The sequence below is a fragment of the Anolis carolinensis genome, chromosome 1, assembly GCF_035594765.1.
Source record: "Anolis carolinensis isolate JA03-04 chromosome 1, rAnoCar3.1.pri, whole genome shotgun sequence".
NCBI classification, from domain to species: Eukaryota; Metazoa; Chordata; class Lepidosauria; order Squamata; family Dactyloidae; genus Anolis; species Anolis carolinensis.
The window spans coordinates 88,572,399-88,586,969 of NC_085841.1; the positions used below are offsets into that span (position 1 = coordinate 88,572,399).

General features: G+C 40.8%; 1 protein-coding gene across 1 annotated transcript in view; it reads right to left on the reverse strand.

The window, feature by feature from the left end:
- Positions 1-14,571, reverse strand: part of lama2 (laminin subunit alpha 2) — a 630,991-nt gene that overhangs the window by 122,455 nt on the left and 493,965 nt on the right. The window contains 2 exon segments of the mRNA XM_062978830.1: positions 1,457-1,667; positions 6,521-6,683. Of these exon segments, the coding sequence (XP_062834900.1) occupies positions 1,457-1,667; positions 6,521-6,683 (374 nt within the window).

Genomic DNA, 14,571 nt, shown 5'->3' on the forward strand with positions numbered 1-14,571 from the left:
GAAGTTTTGATTGCTTTCTAAATGTGGTGGGCTATTTTGTGGGGGGAAATGGCTATCCACAATGGTTATCTACACAATTTTAAACCCAAAAATTCTAAAGAAAAAAAAAAGTCAGCTTTGCTTGAGGAAAAATATGACAAATGGATGAGATACATCTCAAACATTGTAAAATGGTACTATAGTATAATTGTAATCTCCTCTAATTTCATGAAGACACTTAGAAGCAAGATCTAGGATACAATAGCAAATAGCCCTTTAGCTCCCCAAAAAATGTATGAAAACTACAGTAGGATCACAGAATGACAGAGAGACATAAACAAGAAACTGAAGCATTTATCTTCATTTGAGGTTGACTTTGCTTTTACTTTCATGGCTAAGCACTTGTTAATGAACAGTATAATGTGCTTTCAAGACTTGCAATTAAAATTTAATCAAAGTAAATCATTTACACCAGTTACTAACTACAAAAGATATATGGTATTTTGATTTATAATCTGAATTTGCATATGACCATTTAATCCCTTACTTGGGAACAAGACAGAAAGAGAATGTACAGTTATGCCAGTGCTCAAGATTAACTGACTCTATGTATGGGTGTGTGTATATCTGTACATTTTAACAGATAATTTAAAATGACAGTTGTTTTGGGCCATATATAAGTCTTTCCTATTTCAGTTGCTATCTACCATCTGTGTATTATATATAAATTAATTACTAATTGTGCACTAGAGTAAAAATTTAATTTCTTGTTGCTTCCTTTTTCACATTATTAGAAATTGCATTGATTTAACTTAGTGTCCAAATAGAAAGTAAAACAATGGTGAAGACTACATGCACAATAAGGCAAAAAACAAGAATTCTGACTACGCGGCTATGGCCACCATGTTGATACATGAATCAGAAGCAGTTAAACAAACTACATAACATAGTTTACTGTGTTATTTAAACATGGGCACAACTACTTCCCACTGGAAGCCAACAAAGAATCCAGGATTTGTTTGAAGGTTTATATTTCTGATTTTTTGGAGAAGAAATGAGCCAGATCTGCCCCAGAGATCTGGTGGTGGTTTATGCTGGTGTAAGCTCCCAGTCTGTGTAATTTTAAGGCTGTTCTACTAGAGGATATCCCTCCTTTGTGCACAACCCCAGTGAAGGGTGTCAGGGAGCATGATTAACCAGTGATTACTGGTGGTGTGGGTGGAGAACCTGGGCATGATCTGCCTGAAATTTTGTAACTGGGAAAAGAAAAAGAGTCAAGTACATTAGTGGTACAGGAAAGTGACAGCAATCCTTTCCCCCGAACCACAACTGGATCATGCAGGCATTATCCTGACCACATTGATCAAGAATTAGCCATAAAAGTACAATCCAGCAACAACAGCATGATTGGTAAAGATGATAAAGGTTTACACTCTGCAAATAATCATATAAGACCCTAGTCCTTGTGAACACCTACCTCCACCATAGTCATGTTTCTTTGATTTATTGCAGATAACCTATCTGCCTCCCGAATTTTATTGGTTGCTTCTCTCAGTAGGTCCAGAGCATCATCAACTTTATCTTGGTAGTCTGACAGTTTGTCTCTGACTTCATTCTTGAGCTCTTCTGTTTTCTTTCTGGGATCTGCAAACAACTTATTCACTCGTTTCAATAGAGCTACTGCTGCTCTGTAATATATGATACACAATATTTTATTCTACATGTTTATTACATTATTTTCAAAACAGAACATGTTACACATTACAGTAGAGTCTCGCTTATTCAACTTTTGCTTGCCTTTTAGTAGTCAATGTTTTTGTAGTCAATGTTTTCAATACATCGCGATGTTTGGGTGATAAATTCATAAATAAAGTAATTACTACATAACATTAACGCGTATTGAACTGCTTTTTCTGTTGATTTTATGTAAAGCATGATGTTTTGATGCTTAATTTGTAAAACCATAATGGAATTTGACATTTAATAGGCTTTTCCAAGGCTCTTCCCATGACCTTGTAACACCTTAACTTCCTTCTTGTTTACAAGTTCCACTTTGCCCAGCTCATTTTATGTTTTTATTGCTGTGTTTCTCAAGTGTTTTATAATGACTGTGATTTTTAATGCCTTTTAAATTTATTTGTGTGTTTTTGTACTTGATATTATTGTATGTTGGTTTTATATCTGTAAGCCGCCCCGAGTCCCTCTGGGGAGATGATGGCGGGGTACAAAAATAAAATTATTATTATTATTATTTTCCTTAATCCCTCCTTATTATCCAACATTTTCACTTATCCAACATTCTGCTGGCCTGTTTATGTTGGATAAGCGAGACTCTACTGTATTAAGATTTATTAAAATTAAATTAAATGTACGCCCTTGATCAAGACTATTCTAATGTATTATTTTATTTTTTACAGCTCCATGTAAATGTGATACTCCCCTCTTCCAGTCATCTTTCAACCTGAATATGCCGTCAGTCAAAGAGTGGTTCAGTGCTATCCTCTAACTTGAAGAGAGACTGAAATAGGTCCAGATAATCTGTTTCTTCAAGAACATCTGAAATGGTGTCTGGACAATTTCACATGTTCTTGGTAGAAACAGATCCATTTCAGTCTGGTTGCACACCAGGACATAGCAGCAAAACAGTTTTAATTACTTGGACTGACAAAACAATCTGGGTGAAAAGCAGGGGGAACACGGCTGCATTGTTCTGTCTGTGTTTCTTGGTGGCTTTTGAAACAAATGATCATGGTATCTTACTAGACTAGATTTAGTTAGAATATGACCTGGATTGTGTGTTTTAATGTTTATGTTTGCTGTCATTGTCCACTCTTTGGATATGGAATATGCAATAATGATAATATGAATAAGCTAATTTCTAACCCCTTTATCACGTGTCACACACTTTACTTCTTGAGAAAAGGAGAGGGGAAGAGGGTGGCAGTTTCCTAAGTGGCAGGAAGAGGAAGAAAGGCGACGGGGAGGAAGAAGAACTGCTGCTTTAGGGAACCGCCGCCCTCTTCCCGCTCCTTTTCTCAAGAAGCAAAGTGTGTGACACGCAAAACCACCCCCCCCCCCCCCAATCCAGAAGGGAAAGAAAGAAAAAGAGAGAGGGAAAGAAGGGAAGAAGGGAAGGAAGGAAGGAAGGAAGGAAGGAAGGAAGGAAGGAAGGAAGGAAGGAAGGAGGGAGAAGAGGTGACTATGGCTGACCTCCTCCTCCACCTTTGGGGGTCTGGCTGCGGGTTAACAAGGTCTGTGCTGCCTTTCTGTCCCCCCCCTCCCAATCTTTCTCTCCTTCCCTCCTTCTAATTCATTGACTTGGGGCCTCCCTTTCCCTCCACTAAGAAAAAGGGGGACAGGAGGAAAGGAGGGAGGGAGGTTAGCCTTGGAGGAAAGGGAGCCCCTCCAGCAAAGAGGCAGCCTCGGCCTCACCTCTGCCAGCTACTCCCAGCTTCGGTTCTGGTGGGAGACTTCTATGACACAGGCATAAAAAACTCGCCCCACAGATGACAACATGTATTAACTGAAATGTCATTATGTGGAAAAATATTGTAATGCCTATGCTATAATTCATGTAAGTTTAATTAAAATATATTCATTCTTTGTATTTTAAAAAAATCTTGTAACTTTACTTTCTGGATATGCCTAGTAGAATAAGAACAAGCAGGATTTTTTCCTATAAAGTGTTGTTCAGTCAACTTTTGTGCTGGAGGACAATTCAACAATATAAATTTACTCTAAAGACATAATTTCCCCACCAGCCATCTCTACTCTTTTCCTTCCACTATTTCTAATAAATCATGCTACTTTACAACTCTACTTAGTTTAATTCATCATGTTATTCAGTACATACCAGCATTATCATTGACAATAGCACGGCTTTTGAAATATGGGCTTTGACATTAAATCTGTATTTCTTAATGCAGATGCCATAAAACAATATAGTAAAAATTCTCTATGGTCATCTATACCCATTACTGTGGTAGGGCAGGCATTTTTTTACCTATAATATTTGAGATAAAAATACTGAACCAAAAATACAAATGAATAATATGAGTGTGTTTTCATCCTAGTATTAAATTACAGTACATACACAAAGAGACATCTACATCTGAAATCTACCTAACACACTTTTAAACAGAACAATCCTTAAAGATGTCTGGGAGAAAGAAAAGTAAATGAGCCACCATGTCCTAAATCCTTATGCATACTCAAGGCAGAAGACCCAGGAAAGCATATTTTCTGGGCTTTTCAACTAGGTAGTTCTTTTTCTGTAAGTTTTTTCAACACCCATTGAAAGCAATGTGGGAAAGGATCAACCAGTCCAATTCTTACTTTGAAGTAAACTTTCCTCAAATCAATTGGGTTTAAAGTAATGGGTTCCAGTTTTATATTGGTGGGACTTTACTGAAGGCAACTTTTCTGTGTTATACTATACCTGGCTCCCTACTCTATAGAGCAGTGTTTCTTAAACTCTGTATCTCCAGGTGTTTTGGACTTCAGGTCACAGAAATTCTAGTCAGTTTACCAGCTGTTTGGAGCTGAAGTCCAAAACACCGGAAAGAGCAGAGTTTGAGAAACACTGCTATAGAGTATGGCAGGATCTCCTAAATATAAACTATTAATTTCACAGCAATTGTCTTCTAAATTAGGTGTCTGTATTAAAATGCTCACAAGAACAAAGCTAAAAAATCATAATTTCATAGACATACATGCATGTGTATATTCACATACACATTGTTTCAATACCATTTTTGAAATTGAAAGAGAAGAAAACAGCTTTATAAAGATTTGAAATTGGGAGTGTGGGGAACTGCTGGCCACAAGTGGTTGGTAAGTTTGGAATTGGGATTGATAAAGTTAAATACATAACATGCATCATATTAAGTGGAAATGTAAGTGGAATTTCATTATCAAGATTTGTATTGCTCTACTTTGTCTACAATTAATAATAATAATAAAAAAAGAATTTCGGAAAGCCCTATTTGTCATCCACCCCATCAAAATACCATCCTTTCCTTTCTCTATATATTATAATTATACTTCTTTATTTTCACTCTTTCTGAAATGTACTTTGGACTATCTCCTGAGGGCTGAAGAATGACCCTGAATGTGATAGACTCTAGAGGAAGGGGACAAGCCTTAAAACCAAACAGAGAGAAAAAAATCACAAGTTGGTGTGATTTCTGCAAAAGATTCTCCATCTAATTTTGTGGATTCTCATCATCCCTCTCATCTGCTACTACTATGATTCACTGGTTTTTCAAGAAAAGCTTTTATAATCAGACATGGGAAGTGAAACCAATATGAATTCTGATGCAAGTAAAAATGGAACGAATACAGTGTAGTGTTAATGGAAAAGGCTGATACAAAGCGAATGCATATGGAGGATAAGTAGTGTAGTCTCTTGCCTTAATTCGTTGGCCATCTGTCATGATAACGTGGTGCTAGTCCAATCTATTTTGAGGACCATATTGTCTTCTGTGATCCTGTTTGAGCTCTTAGATCTTCAGCACTATATTCTCTGCCGCACTATATTATCAAGTTTTTTCTTTGCCGCACTATATTGTCAAGTTTTTTTGATGGCAATAAGGGAGAGGGTATTTTTGGTAACTGCTCTTAAACTTAGGAACTCCTTCTCTAGGTAGGTGAGTGTTGCTTCTCTTTGGGCTTCTTTCCATAAGCAGGCTTTTAGGAATTGATTGTGATGTGCTTTTTATTGTGTGCTGCATTGTTTTATTGATTTCATATTGTTCTTAATGAGTTTTACATTATGTTAACCCTATAGATTATTGAACTGTTTTTAAACTATTTATCTATATCATCTATTTAATGTTCTGGTTTAAATAATGTGTATACTGCTTTGAGAATTTAATTTAGAAAAAGGCAGAATATAAATGAATAAACAATGCAATATTGATAAGAACAGCATGGTGAAAAATCTCAGATGATCTATGTCTCAAATTTGTTTGGTTTGTTTGCTTTTCAAAAAATCTTATTCTTAACAATACTGTAGGGAAAACCTGGAGACAGAACATCCAAAGATAACTATGTGACCCATTCTTTATATATCATTCTCTTCTCCTATTGTCTCTATTCCACCTTTTTCCCAATTCACATTATAAAACTTAATATGAAAATTGAAAAGTTAAAACAAAATCAAACAATAAAAAATTAAAACAAGATCTCAATGTATATAATTAAACATGCACACAAACACACACAAGCACAATATTTAGCTTGATTAAGTGCAGTGTCTAGGTGAGACAGGCCTTATGCAACCATCAAATGTATGTGGAAATAAAGTAAGGAGGGTGCGATTCTAACTTCTCTGGGAAAAGAGTTCCTGCGGGCAGACACTGAGAAGGCCCAATTGATGCCTACAGCATTACAATCTATTTGGAATTGGAAAATAAAACACTTATTATGCCTGGCTTTGTTAATCTGAACAGGTTGCAGTTGCCACTGAAATTTCAAATTCTATTGACATTCGAATGAGTTCAGCTATTTGTTCTTCTTTATTTACAGCTTTGCTACTCACTCTAATTCATTTTGGGCAGCCTCCTCTTGTGTATTTAGATTTCTCTTCCTTAGCTCTGCCATCATTTTGTCAACATCTCTTTGTATTTCTTGAAGGCTTTTGTCAATAGTTTTATCTGGGACTCCAAGTGTCTCATTGAGTTTTAAAGCAGTCTCATTTGCAGCTGAAGAAAAGTGGCAATTAAAACAAAATACATCAAAAAAGGAAACAGAGAACATTTAGCATATTCATTTCAATTTACATTATGCGAGTTGCCATTTGTAGTATATATTCCTGTGCTACAAAAGACTACTAATCCAATGGCCAATAATACATAAGAAAATATTCAGTATTTGGAAGAACACTCTAGCAAAACCCAAAATTATGTGTGTGCGCAATCACAATCATGCACACACATATATGCTGCACCTTGTTGTAATGTAAAATTGCCTCTTCTGGAAGCTTACAACAAAAATGGCCTTGAGAAGCTATAGTTGCTTGTGCTTTATTTGTCCATGTTTAGAATTATAACCTTTAAGTCTAAATTGAATTGCTAGACTCAATGAATAGACCACCGAAAGAGAGTTCATACCATTATGTCTCAGGGCAATGTAAACTGAGAACAAAGTATATAAAACAGAACAAAGTATATAAAAATAATAGCAGATAAATGATATAATAAAAATGTAATGTAATATCTTGCATTGCTCTTAAAAAGTTGAGTATTAGACACTACTTTAATTTAGGGAAAGACTAAAAAATATTGTGATTAAATGATATCAAGGGAATGTAAAAAATTCAACAGCACACAATAAGCATAAATCATTTTACAGTTAGTGCTCCATAAGTGTTATAAACAATATCACAGTCGGAACTTAAAATTTGCTGTACTAGCAAACAAATTTCCAGATTGTTGCACACCAGCTGTTGCTGAAGAGGAAATTCACCAAAAAGAATGCTGCAACAGCATATATTAAGGGTGACAATTCTACTTTAGTAATATATTCACTTTCTATTAATGTAACCAAAGACCTTCCTAATTACTACCAGTGTTAGCTATCTTTTAGACACGTTGAAACATTGATCTCACTAATATTCTAATTAATTATAATTTCCATATTTAAAAGTTGAGGAAGTGGAGTTAGGTTGAGGAAAAGGGGACATAAATTTCTTGCTCAAAGCCCAATGAGTTGGTTTTATGGAAGAGACATCCAGGAAGTTATTCCGCCCCTCCACCATATATAATATACAAATAGGAAACTAGAAGTATAGGATTTAAGAATCATCTTACATTTAGGTATTCTTTTATAAAGAATGTTGCCGTACATTTTTAAGAGCCACACCATGGCTGGCGTAATCCAACTGACATTAAGTCTCATTGAATTCAGAAGGAGGAAGGGAGGGGGAGAAAAAAAAAGAATTGTAAGAACCCTTTTAAGACTAATTGTTTTTATTTTAGCATAGACTTTCATGGATAGATATCTGTCTTAACAGATACAGTAGAGCACTATATCTAGGACTTAGGAAGTAAAGCATATTTATGAAGTTGTGGGAGTGAGATATTTAAACACTATCAATACACAAATCCCACATTAACAAGATACCACTCTGTACTTCATCTGAAAATTTGAGTTTATACTCACAAAAGTGTGTACTAAAGTTAGTCTTTAAGTGGCTTATAATACAAAGCAGCCACATTTCTCTTCCTCTCTTCCTCTTTTTTATGCTTCAAGAGACAAATAGTTATTTCTTTGAATTCAAAAGGCAACTGATATGTGCTAAAAGATTTCTTATTTAAACTAAAAGGATTGGAAAGTATATACCGTAGGTTTCTCTAGTTCTTGTTCTGGCCTTGATTTAAAGCATGACATGCATAAAAATGAAAGTTTATATTTGCTGTATTATTACAAAAGACTTCTCCCTGCTCAGTAACTTCTTATTTGAAATTGCAAAGTGATTACTGAAGCCTAGCTTTTATATCTCTATCTCTGTAGACATAAATACATATTATCTATATCTATGTAGACTGATTTCAACACTGTAGATCTTTACAATTGTAAATAGGCCTGGGCTTCTTGACATTACAACTGTGCTTCACAGACCATTTCTTACCTCAAATTAAAAGTGCTAATTTTAATTTTCAAAGTCCTATCTTACTTGGAAACCAGGTTACCTTATATATATTTACCTGAAGTGTTCGATATTCTTGTGAAGTGACAATTTGGCTTTACCAAACAAGTACCTACTATGGAGAGGGCCTCTTTGGTGATAGCAGCAAAAGCTTTCCTGAAAATAATTCCTGACATTTTCTGGTCTTTTTGAAGATCTTTTTATTTATCCAGGCTTTTGTTTTCAGATAATTTAGTACTTTTACTACTATACAACATGCTGATGCTACAATAAATACAAAGTATGTTTTTGTTTTATTTGTTGCCAGCTTCTTTGAGTCCCAAATTGGGAAACATGTGAAACATAGTATGATACATATCAGGCCTGTCTTTGAAAATGGGAGAGCTTTATTTATTTATTACAGTACTTATATCCCGCCCTTCTCACCCATAGGGGATTCAGGGCAACTTACAATAAAACACATATATAAAAATAATACAAACAATTCAATCAATTAAAATTAACTACATTGAACAGTCATAAAAATATGCATATAAATATACAATTGACGCATTTCGAGTCTGAAAACTGGGTCTGTGATTGAGTTCTAAGGGTGGTAATAATTGATGCTGCTGTTATTGATCGAAGGCCTGGCCCCACAACCAGGTCTTAACTTTTCTGCGGAAAGATAGAAGTGAGGGAGCCTGCTTGACATCATTTGGGAGGGCGTTCCATAAGTGGGGAGCCACTACTGAAAAGGTCCTGTCTCTTGCCCCCGCCAGCCTCACCTCACCTGAAGATCTTAAATTTCAAAGTGGGTCGTAGCGAGAGACACGTTCCGACAAGTAAGCTGGCCGGAACCGTTTAGAGCTTTATAGGCTAACGCCAGCACTTTGAATTGTGCTCGGTAGCTAATCGGGGCCGGGCTGTGGCGCAGGCTGGTGAGCAGCCTGCTGCAATAAATCACTCTGACCATGAGGTCATGAGTTCGAGGCCAGCCCGTGGCGGGGTGAGCACCCATCAATTAAAAAATAAAAAATAGCCCCTGCTCGTTGCTGACCTAGCAACCCGAAAGATAGTTGCATCTATGGGAAATAAGGTACCACTTATAAAGTGGGGAGGCAAATTTAACTAATTTACGATATTGGAATGAGGAAGTCCCATCACAGTGGATGATGAAGCAGCTGCTCCCCCCTGTGGCCAGAATCGAACATCCCCTCGGGAGAAGATTAAATTGCCTCTGCGTCTATCTCTGTCTCGGTTCTATGTGTATATGGGCATTGAATGTTTGCCCTATAAGTATATAATGTGATTCACCCTAAGTCGCCTTCGGGGTGAGAAGGGCGGAATATAAATACTGCAAATAAATAAATAAATAATAAATAATCGGCAGCCAGTGGAGCTGGCGTAACAGAGGAGTAGTACGCTCCCTGTATGCCGCTCCGGTTATTAACCTGGCTGCCTCCCGTTGGACTAGTTGAAGTGTCCGAACAGTCTTCAAAGGCAGCCCCACGTAGAGCGCGTTGCAATAGTCTAATCGGGATGTAACAAGAGCATCGACCACCGTGACCAAGTCCGTCTTCTCAAGGTACGGGCGCAGCAGGCGCACAAGTTTTAACTGTGCAAAGGCTCCCCTAGCCATCGCCGGGACCTGAGGCTCCAGGCTCAGCGATGAGTCTAGGATCACCCCCAGACTGCAAACCTGTGCCTTCAGGGGAAGTGTGGCCCTGTCCAGCACAGGCTGTAACCCTATACCCTGTTCGGCCTTCCGACTGACCAGGAGGACCTCTGTCTTGTCTGGATACAATTTCAATTTGTTGGCCCTCATCCAGACCAACACAGCGGCCAAGCACCGGTTCAGGACCTGGACAGCCTCCTTAGTGACAGGTGGAAAGGAGTGACAGAGTTAGACATCATCTGCATAGAGATGACACTGCACCCCGAAACTCTTGATGATCTCTCCCAGCGGCTTCATGTAAATATTAAACAACAGGCATCCCCCAATTTCACCATCTGGGACCGACTCTCCAGGAATGAGTGGAGCCACTGCAAAACAGTACCTCCAAGACCCATCCCCGCGCGGCATCCCAGAAGGATATCATGGTCAACGGTATCGAAGGCCACTGTGACGTCCAGCAGAACCAGCAGGGACACACTCCCCCTGTCCAGTTCCTGGCAAAGATCATCTACTAAGGCGACCAAGGCTGTCTCGGTACCATGCCCCGGCCTAAAGCCAGACTGTGCCGGATCCAGAAAATCATTGTCAACCAAGAATCCATGGAGTTGCGAGGCAACCACATGTTCCAAGACCTTGCTCAAGTAAGGAAGATTGGAAATAGGTCGAAAGTTTCCAAATTGAGTGGGATCCAGTGATGGCTTCTTCAACAGCGGCTTGATCACACCCATTTTTAGGCTTGCTGGAAACTTGCCACCTCGAAGGGAGGCACTACCACCACCTTCACCCACTCGGCCAAACCCCCTCTGGCTTCTCTCACCAGCCAGGATGGGCAGGGGTCCAGGATGCATGTGGTCAGTCTCGCCTCTTCAAGAATCTTGTCCACATCCTCAAGCTCAACCAATTGAAATGAATCCATCAGAACTAGGCAAGCAGGTGCTCTCATCACATCCTCAGAGACTGCTGTTAATATGGTGTCAAAGCCGGAGCGGATCAGAGCAACTTTGTCCACAAAGAACCAAGCAAATGCTTCACAGCAGGCTGCTGAGCTATCACGGATCCCACCTTGAGCAGTGGGAGTTAACAACCTCTGATAACTTGGAACAGTGCCACCAGATGGTTCTTTGCGGACACAATGTTGGCCGCAAGGTAAACTCTTTTGCGGCTTTGACTGCCTCGGCATATGTCCTAAGATAGGAACTGTTCGGTCTGACTCGTTGTACTCTGAATGCCACACACACTCTAGTTCCCTCTTCTTTTGCTTCATCGCTGCCAGCTCCTCAGTGAACCAAGGAGCTGGTTTAGCTCGGTTACTCCAGAGGGGACACTCCAGAGCGATCGTGTCTATTGCCCTAGTCATCTCTCCATTCCAGAGAGAGACCAGAGCATCAACAGGATCATCTGCCAAGGAGGAAACTCCCCAAGAGCCGTCAGGAATCCTTCTGGATCCATAAGTCTCCTGGGGCAGGCCATTTTAGTAGGTCCACCACCCCTGCAGAGGTTGGGGGGTGCAGTAAGTCTAAACCTGATCAGGTGATGGTTGGTCCATGGCAACAGAGCGATGTTAAGCTCCTCCACACCACCACCTTCCATCCCTGGCAGAAGCCTAAGTCCAGTGTATCTCCCACACTGTGGGTAGGGCCTGTTACTAATTGGGACAGCCCCATGGTTGCCATGGTGGCCATGAAGTCTTGAACAGCACCTGAGAGGCTGGTCTTGGCATGGACATTGAAGTCCCCAGCACTATGAGCCGTTGGGACTCCAACGCCAGTCCCAAGACCACCTCAGCTAGCTCAAGCAGGGAGACTGTAGTGCAGTGGGATGGTTGGTACACTAGCAGAATCCTTAATCTGTCCTGGTCCTAACCTTAGGTGAACACATTCAAACATGGTCGACTGCAGGACGGGGCACCTGGTCAGGGGGATGGAATCCTTCTAGACCACCACGACCCCACCTCCCCACCCTCCAGATCTCGGTTGGTGCTGTACAGAGTAACCTGTCGGGCAGAGCTGGGTGAGATTAACTCCTCCCATCTCATCCAGCCAGGTCTCTGTTATACATGCCAGGCCTACATGTTCATCCAAGATGAGATCTTGGATGAAAGATGTCTTCCCATTCACAGAACAGCACCACCTTCAACCTGGAGGCACCACCATCCTGGCTACCCAGATTAGCTATGTCAGGAGACCGTTTTGGAACTATTAATGTCCTTCCAGAAACCCTAAGCCGAATTAAATGATTTGGTCTCCCTTTCCCATATCTCCCCCTCTCAGACACCACCTCAATAGGAACTTCCCACCCATCGGAACACCCCCCTCCCCTATCACGCTGTCCTCTCACTTTCTCTTCCCCTGGTCCAAATGATGTTATTTGGTTTGTTAGTCTCCTATTATCAATTGGCATCCTATCGCACCCATTCCCTTCCCCCACCCTGCAATCCCCGTAATCCTTCAGCCTCCCCCACCCCCCTCCAACAATACAAAGTGCTAGTTCAGTTGTAAAGTGCAGAGGATGCATGAGCAGCATGGGTATCGGGTCAAAGCTAACTAAAGTGCAAGGCAGGCAGAGGGGATTATGATGATAAATAATTCAATAAGGTGCAGTCTGATTTTATAAAATGCCAGCGCAGGACCAGTTAAAGATGATACACTTAATAAATTAATCAAGGGGACCAGGCTTCACAGCATGCAATAGTTAATATAGCAGTATTTGAAGTTGTTATAACAGCAGTATATAGTAATAAATCAAGACTCAGTAAGACAGACCCTCAGCACAATAGAGCCTTAGTTATTATGATGTTAAATCAGGAGAGGGGGATCAGGAGGAAAAACTTTCAAGGCCACTATGGGTTGCTGGTATTTGTTTGTTGCCAATGCCAAAAGTTCTAATAGTAGCCAACTAGGTCCAGATAGCCAACTCCGCAAAATGGTCCTCTCTGCCGACCACACCATTGCCCTAGAGTTCCGCTCCTATTCCACACTCCTACTCCGCTTTTTCTCCACGTTCCGGCCTCACAACCCAGCCATTCTCTGAGGCCTCAGAAGATTGAATCAAGCCCCAACAACCTCAATGGGCTGGCTGGTTGCACACAGCTCAGCAAGACTGTCCCACAGAGTTGATGATCCGATGGACAAAACAAGGGGCCAATGGGCACCAGTCCACCCACCATCATAACAAGTGAACCACGAGGCCCGAAGATCAGCGGGTGGCCTACGGGAGAGGCGAGGTGGGCCCAACCGCTTAGCCAAAGCTGAGCAGACTCACCGGCCCACTAGGATGTCCATGTCCTTCCCAGCCAACGCGGGGCCCCATAGACCAGCAAAGCGGCAATGGGAGAGGCGAAGTGGGCCTGACAGCTCAGCCAAAGCTGAGCAGACTCACCGGGCCCAGAGATGTCTACGTCATTCTCCACCTCCAATCCTGAGCCGCAGGCAACGATGACCTCTTGGACGGCGGGGAACATCCAACCCACAATGAGGCCAGGTAGCAGGTAGCAGTAACAAGGCCCAGTAGAACCACACTGTGCTCCCACCGAGTCAGCAGCCGAGGATCACACCGCCAGGCACAGAGCAGCAGAGCAACAGAATGGAGTAGGAGAACGGAGGCAAACAGTGGCTGTGGCAACGTGGTCTCCACAGCAACACCAGCTCAGTCCCCCACTCTCTTGCGCACTCACCAGCACAGTGAGGTAGGGATTGTTAAATTTCCTTGTTCTTAGTCCTAGCTGTTCTTAGTCTTTCCTGAGGGTTTTCAGAGGCTTCAGCCACACACTGTAGGCCACAAAGATGAAATGGTGTCCGCAAACCAATCTTCCTTCTTCACACCCTTCTTCGACCAGGGTCCTCCTCCGGCCTCCCCCTGGAATACTACACAGGCAGTTATACCAGATTAAGAACACCTGGAGTCAGTCGGGGAGTTAGAGACAAAATTGGAGAGCAGAGGATGTTGGCAGATGGAAAAGGTTGAGGAACCTCCCAGAGCTCCTTCAAACACATCCTACCTCCTACCTTTATGCCTCTTCCCAGGCAGTAATTATTTAAAAACTGCTCTTCTTCCACAGGATTAAAAAACAAAGAAAACCATACAGGAAAGACAATTTTAAAATTTGTCGCACCCTCAGAATAGTTCATCTTGCTGTTGACACCAAGTCACACACAGCAATAGTCTTTTGTAATGTTATTAAGCTAAAGCAGAATATGTATAATCAAAGCAGGCAGAAATAAAGATCCCAAAGTAGTTGCAAAAAGAGTCCAAAAGTCTTTAGTCAAAAAGCATGAGTCCATTTCCA